General features: G+C 56.9%; 1 protein-coding gene across 1 annotated transcript; it reads right to left on the reverse strand.

The window, feature by feature from the left end:
• Positions 1 to 355: 355 nt before the first annotated feature.
• NPTX2 (neuronal pentraxin 2) lies at positions 356 to 9556 on the reverse strand. The gene is made up of 5 exons (XM_033097027.1): positions 8954 to 9556; positions 7137 to 7353; positions 4579 to 4823; positions 2673 to 2852; positions 356 to 1774 (listed from the first exon to the last, which is right to left on the reverse strand). Exons 1-5 carry the CDS (start codon positions 9377 to 9379, stop codon positions 1547 to 1549), a joined length of 1296 nt encoding a protein of 431 aa, XP_032952918.1. The 5' UTR covers positions 9380 to 9556; the 3' UTR covers positions 356 to 1546.
• Between the last annotated feature and the right edge of the window lie 764 nt (positions 9557 to 10320).

Raw genomic sequence — 10320 nt, forward strand, 5'->3', positions numbered from 1 at the left:
CTTGGATGAGCTCCTACAGGGGGTTGTTAGAGCACTGAATGAGATATATGGGTTCACAGAGTACGTGCTGAATGGACATCAAGCCTGGGACAGGGAGCTGAGGGTCATCCAGCGGAGCTCAGTTGCTGGTTGAGAAGACAGGGATTGGCTGGGGACAGGGAGGCTGGAGGGAGGCGGGAAGGGTACAGTCCTTCAAGCATCCTTGGGTCCACCAGATGCTGGCCCCAGCTGTGCTCACTGCAGCCAGGCCCAGGCTAACCAGAGCGGCCATCATTCTGCTGGGGGGTGGGGAGGGTTGCAAAGCCTCACCCCTCCCTGCCCTCGATCCCAGACACAAAGAAAATAAATGCCAAGGCATCTTCCAGTGCACTTTAATCAAAATTCCATCAGAAGAGATCTTGCAGCATACAGTGTCAAGATGGGCGTATCAACTTGGTCCTACAAATGGAGTTTCCACAGATTTGCACTTCAAACATGTATGAAAAATAAAATATATCATATTTAGCTTTATAAATTTCCCCACTGAATCACTTTATCTTTAAAATAAACTACTACAACCTCTGTCCAATAAATAAAGCAGCCTGGAGTCACCAAGAATGCATCAGCCAAATGACACCCACTTCCGGAAAGAGTCCTGGGGGCAATACTTGCCACAGTCAAACGCTTACAGGAATCAACGAATTAAAACTAGCAAACTCCTCACAGTGAGGTGAGACATCAAAAATGGGAGCCTGCGAATGGCTGTTCTTTCCTGTTGGGAAAGAGAAACTCCCCCAACCACACCACAAGGTTGTAAAAGCTGCAACTGAACTTTTGGCACCAGTGGAGACAAGAGGGCTTTCAGAGCCATTCTCAGTGACAAAGCAGTGGTCTGAGGGAGAGGTGACAGAGGGGCAGGGATGACTGCACGGCCCTTCTCCATTCCGTTCCCCCGCGCAGTCCCCTCCCGGAGCCACAGATGCCCTCTACACACACATTGGAGACGGCAGGGCATTGTCTGGGCAGCCTGCCTTCCTCCTCAAGCTTAAAATTTCCTTGGACAGACTCAAGCATAAAGAACACCAAGAGAAAGGCCCTTCTAGGGGGCAGGGGTGGGTGGGGGTGGGGCTGCTTTGCTGCGTGCTCAGTGGACAGCAGGGTGTACTCAAAACACAAGGGACAAGGCCACTCCAGCGGGATGGCTGCACAGCCTGTAAAGGGGACGGACAGAAGGCGCACACGAGACACCAAGGATCCAAGGGGTGGACAGGCTGGGGGGCCCTAGCATTCACAGGGGTTCTGAACAGGGGCCAGAAGGACGACAACACCCACAGCAGCAAGTCAGGTATGGGCCCGCCTGTGGCTCAGGGCTTTTCCCAGGGGATTCTGGCCCTACCCCCGCCCCCCAAAAACAACACAATCTTGGTAAGGAACAAATAAGCCGGTGACAAACGCCTCATAGAGCCTCAGTCTTTGGGGGCCCCCGCCCATTCTGGCAGAAGGCTTATTCACAGTTGAACTGGGGGAGTCAGCGGACCCCCAGCCTCCCGGACAGAGGAGAAGGTGGCTACAAGTCAAGGAGGCGCTCCTCACAGGTCTCCACAGGCCACTTCGAAGCCCCTCCAAACACGTCAACGTTGTTGTCCACCCAGGGGATGACGTTGCCTGGCATGTTTGTGGAGCAGTTGGCGATGTTGGCAATTTCTTGGGCACGAAGGACGCGGTCCCATATGTTGAACTGGCTGAGCTCCCCCACAAATGCCTGCGTGGCATCAAACCTGCCCCCAACGGTGTCCTGGGGAGGGGACAGAACTGTGTCAGTGCAGGTTCAGAACAGCTTCGGGGGAAGGATGCCAGCTTGGGAGGGAGCCGGAGGCGAGGCACGGGGCACTTTCCTGACTCCCCCAACTCTGGCCACACTCCCTGACCACTGATTTCGGCAGGTTCTAGAGATGTCTTTACTCCAACCATCTAGTTTACAGAGTGGAAATTGAGGCTAACGCGGGGAGATACTTGCCTGAAGTCCCAATGCTAGGCTAGACCCGGGTCTCCTGGCTCTCAGACCCTCCTGGGGGAGACGTAACAAGGAAGGGAGGAGGGCGTGGGCCACGGAGGAGCCGGATTCAGAACCCCAGCACCTGCTGTCTATTCTCTCACTGTCCATCAGCAAACCTCAAACACGGTTGGAAATGTCAGCTCTGACATGCCTGAGAGCAGACGGCCAACTTAGATCCCCTCTCCCTGGTGTCAAGTTTCTGGGGGGCAGCCTCTGAGGCCTCGCTTTCCTCCCAAACCCCCCCACAGGGCTGAGCACCCCACAGACCCTGAGCCAGCAGCTCCTGGAAGATGCCATACCAGTCCCCGGCATCCTGCTTCAGTACGGAGCCTGGCAGAGACCAAACAGCCAGAGAGATGACCCGGGGTGGCTACATGACCTGTGACTCAGGGACACTCCTGCTTACCTGTGCTGGACTCCATTCTGGGATCTGTCCGAACCCGCCACCCCAACCTGGTACCCGGCCCTCAGCCCCTCAGGGCACAGACAGTGTGAGCAGAGCTGGGGACACCTCGCCCGTGCCACAGCGTCACGTCCACAGGCAGACAGCTGAGCAGGGCGAGGGGTGGCCTGCAGACCTTCCCCTGTGCTGCTTGTCGGGCATGAGCGCTCCCACCTTCCGCTCCCCTGTACCCACCTGCTCCTGTCCAAGGATGAGCACACCCCCTGGCTTGATGGGGTGCCAGGGGGCCAGGTTCTCCCCAGTGCCGAGTTTCTCCCCATCCTGGAAGGCCTCCCACAGGCCATCCCGCGTCGTCCAGGTGACACAGATGTGGTGCCACTTGCCATCACTGACAAACAGGGGCAGCTGTGCGACCTATGGGTGGCAATATGCGGTGAGGACCCCTGTGGGTTTCCCAGAAGTCTGACCTGGGGGGACCAAAGGCCCTGGGGCCCACTGCTGCTCCCATCATGTGGAGTCCCCCCGTTTCCCATTCTCTGCTCCGTGTGTAACATGCCTGGCCCACCCTCCTCAGCAAGACCCTTGGGTTGGCGATGCCACGTCATCAGACACTCAAGAGAAAAGGGGCAGCCTAGGCACAAGCCCTGGTGCCAGGGTGGCCCTGCTTCCAACTGGACACGCTTGTTCCTGGCCTGGCTGGGCTGAGGGTCCAGGACACTGTGCCACACAAGCAGATGTAAGAGACAGCCCCCCATGCTGGTCCTGAACACCCCAAAGGACAGTAAGGACCCTACAGGGCAAACTTCTCGGGATAAGTCAGACGAGGTACCTGCACCCCACAGGCAGGGCCCCAACGTCCATCGTGGCACTCGGGTGCCTACAATACATGTGTGTGGGGGTTGGAGGGGCACGCAGAACTGGAGGAAGGGCATTTCCATCCGGAGCCCGTCCACTGGCATCGTGTGCCTGCTCGAAGACCAGCTCCCCTGTGAACGGCCTGTTGTTACTGCTGGTGTCCTAGCAACTCCTCACTAACTCACTCGCAGGACTTGGCTGCTTCCACACCTCTAAACCAGGAGGAAAGCACGGCTCTCAATCCTCAGGGCTGCGTCCAAGGGTGTTATTTAGAACAATTAATCCCCGGGGCTCAGGGATGTGGTCACCACTGGAAGGAGCCCAGCATGTGGATGACACAGCGCTTCCCGCCTAAGCAATTTCCGCCCAGGTCGTTCAGTAAACACAGAGTGAGGGGCTGTGGGGAGAGGGGTCCCGCTGGGCTCCGGCAGCCAGGGAGTGGGTTCAGCTATTCAAAGGCTCAGCTCCAGCAAGGAGGATGTAAGAACACAGCTTTCGCTACGTGGAGTCTGACTTCAGAATGAAAGTAACAGCGGCTGCTAGAGGGTCCCGTGGACGCCCAGGGCTAATCTCTTGGGGAGACCACGCTCCTGAATGTCAAAACCAGCCTGTCAATAGAGGGATATTTACTCTGGAAAAGGTAAAAGACTGTAGGGACAGGGAACAGATAGATAGTGGTTGCCATGGGCTGGGGCAGGGACAGGAGCTGACCACCAAAGGGAATGAGGAATCTGGGGGATGATGAAACTCTTCTCTATTCTAATTGTGGTGATGGTTACAGAGCTGTATGCATGTGTCAAAACTGGTCGAACCGCACACTAAAAAGTGTAAATTTCACTGTATGTAAATTATATCTCAACAACCTGCCCTAAAAAAGAGACACTCATGAGAAGTATCCTACACTCACAGACACACACACACACCCTCCCCTAACCAGTGCAGCCCTGGGGAGCAGCCTTCACTGACTGGCCTAAGGGCCAGTGACAATTTAGGCTGGCACGCAGAGATCCCAGCTCATTCTGTTCCTTCCGTGACCTCTGGCCCGAACCCTCTGCTGCTTCTTGCAGACTCTCAGCTTGGATCTCCACGAGCTGCAGCTGCCTGGCCCCTGTCCCTTCCCCCCAACCCTCCCCGCTCACCGAGTCAGGTGCCCAGAGCATGACTGAGCCAGTGCAGAGCCGTTCCCATGAGGAGGACAGCCCCACAGCCAGCTGTCAGACTCCCTGCACCTTCCCAACCTTTGTCACAACCGTGATGGGGGAGGTGGCGCCCGCGCCAGCCTCACCTTGTCATTGATGAGCAGCTCGATGGGGTTGTTGCCCCATTCTATCAGCACGATCTCATTGGCCTGCCCGGGCACTGCATAAGAGAACGGGGTGCCGATGCCAGGCGAGGCGCTGGATCGCAGCCACAGGCAGATGGTGAAGGCGTACAGCTCGGGCAGCGTCTTCTTGATCTTGCCATACAGGTAGTTTGTGCGGAGGGGGAGGGACACTTTGAACGCATCGGGTGACTTGAATGCACTATTGCCTGCAGGGAGAAGAAAGTCCAGCAGCAACTCAGCCCCCACCTGCTAGCACAGCCCAGGGCAGTGGCTCCTCTGGACCCCCTACACCCAAGTCGGTCCTTGGAGCATTGAAGCATCTGCTCCCAGGCAGCCACTGTCCAAATTTCAGCAGTAAACAAGAGCGTCCTCACTCTTCAAAGCTTGAAGAAGCCGGTAGGGTCAAGCTAGACTTAGTTTTCCGGTTGAATTAAGCCAGAAAACCCTTCCTCAGCCAGGTCCTGTTATATCCTTGAAATCTTCAGCAAGGGCGGGGCTGGGAACCCACTTGACGGGCATAGAGGAAGGACGTTTTACAGGGTCACAGGCACTTGATAGACACTCGTCAAGCCAGTAAGTCCACGTCACTTCTTGCAGGAAAGAGTCACAACTGCCAGGGCAGAGGAGTCGGCTGCCCATGTCATGACACTACAACTTAACTCAGAAGTGGCCTTTGGACGAAATCCTTGAGCTCATGCTTTGCCATTTCCTCCCCAAGAGAAGATAGCATTTACTGACCATTTCCTGCAGTTTGGGACCAGTGGGAAGCAGAGGAATGCAGAGGTATTCCCCCCCACTGAGGGTAACAACCTGGCTAGAACCTTGACCCTTCAGACCCACCCAGGACTGATGAGAATCTTCCTGGCTATCCCCATGTAAATGGCTCTAAAATCTTTGAAAGCGACTGGTATTCTTAAACGGGTCTGAGCAATTTTCAATACAGTTTTGATTTAAGCTCAAAATTAACATAAAAAATAAACACACAGAAGGCAAGACCCTGTCTCCAGTTACCAGATTTCAAAATTTGCGGGGTACCACCCAATTCCATGAGCTGACATAGCAAAAGCTTCCCTCTTATTTGGGGACCAGAGGCTGCTAGTGAAGGAGCCTAAATGCCCTCATTCAACAAGTATTTACTAGGTTTCCACAAAAGGCCAGATGGTCGCCATCGCTGTCAAAGACAGGCAGGCTCTCAGGACCCAGAACCAAACTGTATGTGTCACTTGTGGACTAAATCAGTCCCTACCTCACCCCTTCTGCAGGACGGAGCTAGAATGAATCAACCTTTCTCCACGCTGACCCCCACCCCCAACTCCTTTTCTGTCATAGCAAATAACACGTGAGGAAGCTCTTTGGTGCCATGTTTACACCCATCCAAGGAAGATGTTCAAAAGAAAGCAGCAGAACCTAGCATCACCCTCTCAACCTCCTGGCAACAGGCAGTGGAGAAATACTAGACTCTGGGCTCCAGATGTAGTATTTACTCGTACTCCTCCCTGCGGATAGTGCAGTCTCACCTGACCTCCACGGCAGGGCACCCAACCCTCCACACAGGCTGCAGAGCTGCTGAGCACCTGGCAATGGCTGGGAAGACCAGGTCACCTGAGGGGGCCAGGGGTGGGGCCAGGCCAGGGTCCAAGGCCCCACATTAGGCTGAAGGAAAACTGAGACAGAGAACCAGAAAGCCCCAACTCCTGACTTTACAGGGTGCACAGCTGAGGCACTGAGGCTTGGAGAAGTGAGGTGACTTACTCCAGAGCACGTAACCTGTGAATGACAGAGCAGAGGGCAGCAGCCCCTCTTCCCACTACAAACAGCCACTAGTATTTAATCTGCAAATGACCACGTTCTTCACCAAGGCATGATTAGCTAATAAAGAGAAATGCTTTCCATCCTTGCAGGTGGGCAGGCTTGCTGATTTAATAAGCCTCAGTGTTGATAATATCATTAGCTTAGTGGCAACAGATAGGTTTAATTAGAGCTGGGAGAGCCCAGGGGCAGAGAAGGGGGCCAGACCCTGAAAGCTGGTGCCCTCTATTTACATCAAACAGCTTGGAGGTTCGGAAGAAACATAGTTAAAATCAATTAAGGCATTAAAAGGCCTGACCAATACATCAGAGGCTGCAGGTGGCGGAAAGGCTAAGGAGCGGAGCAGCCTAGGGCCAAAGCAGGAAGGAAAGGGGGACTGCTGCTTGAAAGGTAAGGATTCATCAGGTGGTTTTCTACACTTAGGACAGGTAGGTTCCCAGATGACTGGGCAGCAGCCTCAGCGCCCATCCCAGCACCCTGGGAGCAGTCAGCAGGCAGAGGTCCAGGAGTGGCCACGTCCTCACCCCGCTGGCTTCGTCTGGAAATCGGCAAGAGAGCCGTGGAGCCGGCCCCCTCTCTGCCTGCCCGCCTCGTGCTCTGAGCCCAGCTTTCTCTATACTGCAGCCAAGAACCAAGACACGGGGTAGAGGACCCTGCAGGGACGTCAGCCAGAGGGCGACAGAGGCACTAGCAAACCACTGGGCACTCACCGCGCTCCAGCTCAGTCACCCTCTGCAGCAGCGCGTCCAGGGCGCTCTCCGTCTTCTGCCGGTGAGCCGACGTCTCATTGTGGAGCAGGGACTTCTCTTCCTCCAGTTCTGCTACTTTGCGCAGCAGCTGCCTCTCCAGCTCCCCGAGCCGCTGCTGGAGCACCTCTCGGAAGTCACTGGGCAACACGGCATTGGACACGTTCCCTCGGAGCTGGTGCTTTGGGGCAGCGGGAAACACGAGGGAGAAGTATTAAGGCCAGTTAAAAAGAAATTGTGACCTGCAGCTCTAATGGCCCCGCCACACCGGGAGAAGCTTCCAAAACGGGAGTGCTAAATCAATCGTACCAGTGGCACAAAGGCTAGCATTTCACTGATGCTGTGTGTGCGTGTGCGTGTGCGTGTGTGTGTGTTATGAAAAGGATTTCAAAGTCAGACAAGAATTACTTGGCTGCAGTATTTGAAACTTCTGAATTTCATTTTCCCCTATCCGAAAGCTGTTTTGCTCCTCTTACTAAAAAGCCAAAATTTTAAGTAACATCTATCATTGTCAGGTAAAAGCAAAACACAGCTTGAATTTTTTTTTTTAAAGTTTATAAAATGGCACTCAAAGCTGATGCACTTGCAGCTAGACATGAAAACAGCCCCCAAGTCCCAGTGCAGCACGGAGATGGCACTGGAAAATGAGATAAAACATGACTCCTCTGAATTCCAGGAATCTTTGCTTTTAGTGCTATTTCTAAATCCTCCCTGCCTACTTGGTTTGCTCCTCTTTCATCAGGCTGGCTCTGGAGGTAGCCTGCCACTGCCCAGGCATGACTCCTTGGCAAACTATCCATCCCTCTAAATGTTCCAGACTGTAAAATGCAGTCAGTAGGCTCTGCCTCACAGGATTGTGGCAAGGGTTAACATTAGGTAATACACCCAGCTCATACTTAGTGTTCCAAATATGTTAGCTGTTACTAATCGTAATGAATCAAGGGATATACAGATCCTGGAAATACTGCATTTTGCCATCATGCCACAGGAAAGCCTCAAATAATTCTGCAATAATTACCACCTGTAATTGAAACCAACATTTCCTAGTACACAAGTGTCTGGTAAACGTGTTCAACAGACACGCCCACACTTCTTAAACAGGGCGGAAAGTAAAGATGGAAATTAATCGACGATTACTCTCTCAAAGTTCCCAACTGTACGCACCTTCCAAGAGAGGACGGAATTAGGTCTTTTCCCCCAAAGCAATCTGGAAGGACACCTTAGAACCGCGCAATTCGCGGCCAGAACGTCTTTGAAGTTAACCAGGCCTCCTCCAAAGCGCTTCGGGTGTGGCGGGGGGACCCGCCCGCCCGCGCTCGCGTCGCGTCAAGACCCCAGGCCTCCGCCGGCTCTGGCGCAGCCTGACCTTATTTATAAACGGAAACACGGGACACCGGGGGCAGCTGACCTCACGCGGCAGCCTCACGTCACCCGGCACAGCCTCTGGGAGCGTGTCGGGCTCCGGGAGACTAGGAGATTTGCAAGAACAGAGCAGAGGACGTCCTGGTCCGCCAGCCCGGACCTCGGAAAGTAGTGAATGACCGTGGGCAGTCCTGGCGCGCAAGGATTTAACCCTTTCCTTCCGGCTAAAGGTGGGCGGTGCGAGCCATGTAAGTTCCCTAGCACAACCGAAAACCAGCCCTGCACCCCAAACGCAGCTTTTCCCGCGTCCGAGTACGCCAGGGCTGTCGTGTCCCGCACAGCCTCGCGGGCAGGACCGCATTCCCCACCTCTGCCCGCGCCTCCGAGGCGTGCGCCCCAGGACTCCCACGCCCCGCTACCTCGAGGCTCTCCAGGCGGTCCTTGAGGGTCTGCAGCGAGCGGCTGAGCTGCTCCACGACGTGGCCGGGGTCCCGCGGCAGGTCGCCCATGGTGTCCTTGCCCGGGACCGCCCGGCCCGGCGCCTTGCCGCCCGCCAGCCCCTCGCAGCGCGCCAACTTGCCGGTGAGCTCGCGGATGGCCTCACGCTGGGCGCCCAGCGTCTCCTTCTGCTGCACGACGGTCTCGCGCAGCTGCAGCACCGCGGCCCGCAGCTCCTCCTCCGGGCTCAGCGCGCCGCCCTGCATGGGCATCGCGGGCAGCGGGCAGCCGGCGCGCGCCGCCTCCGGGGGCAGCGTCGTGCACACGAAGCGGCTGCCGGGCGCCGGGCCGTCCTGGGCCCCGGCGGCCACAGCGAGCGCCACGCAGGCGGCCAGCAGCACCAGCATCCCGCCGTCGCCGCGCTCACTCCAGCATCCGCCGGAGGGCTGGCAGGCGGGCGCCGTCGGGGCGCTCCGCAGGGGCACCTCCGCGGCGCTGCGCTCGAGGGCAGCAGGAACTCGAGCGGGATCCGGTGGAGCCTCCCGCCGTCACGCAGGCTCACGCTCCGCCCGGCGCGGCGCTCTGGCCCGGCCCGGCCCGCGCGCCCTTTCTTAAGCTGGGGGGGCGGTGCGTGGGGCGCAGCGCCGCGAGCTCTGATTGGCTTCGTCGGGCGCGCGTCACTTGGGGGCGGGGCAGAGGATGCCTTCTCACAGCACCGCCAGCGCAGGGGCCCAGGGGCCCCCAGGAAGGGAAGGCTGACGTGGAAAAAAAAATGCCTGGGGTGCCCTCGGGAGCCTTGGCCAACGAATCCCGGCGCCCCTCGGACCCAGCAGAGGACGCAGACGTCGCGGGCTGAGAAGCTGGGAGTCCCCTGATGCCCCGGACCCCTGGCGAAGCTGCTTGGCTTCTGGCGCGGCTGGAGGCCTCAGTTAGCGGTCGCCGTTACGCTGGGGGGTTCGCTATGCTGGGGTGCGGGGTGGGGGTGACCCCCACTTCACAAGTGAGGAAGGTGAGAAGAAGCCCCAGGCGGGATTCGAACCCAGGGCTGTCGTCGGGAGCCACCGGCAGCCGGGGTGGGCCCGCTGCCACCTCGCCCTGAAGGCGGAAAGGAAATGTAAGAGGTTCCCCAGGACACCCTCTGCGTCCCTGCCCCCCCAACCCCGCCTTGGAAAGATTCTCAGGTCCGTGAGGATCAGAAACAGGCTCCAGATGCTGACTGCAAGGAAAGGACGCCCACACACAATGGGTCCTACAAGAGGCATGGAGTGGGGGCCCGAGTCACAAGGCCACTCGCAGAGCCCTCCCGCGTGTCCAGTCACAGCCTAGCAGGAGGTGACCATATCCAGCA

This window comes from Rhinolophus ferrumequinum, chromosome 24 (assembly GCF_004115265.2).
Source record: "Rhinolophus ferrumequinum isolate MPI-CBG mRhiFer1 chromosome 24, mRhiFer1_v1.p, whole genome shotgun sequence".
In the NCBI taxonomy this organism is placed as follows: domain Eukaryota; kingdom Metazoa; phylum Chordata; class Mammalia; order Chiroptera; family Rhinolophidae; genus Rhinolophus; species Rhinolophus ferrumequinum.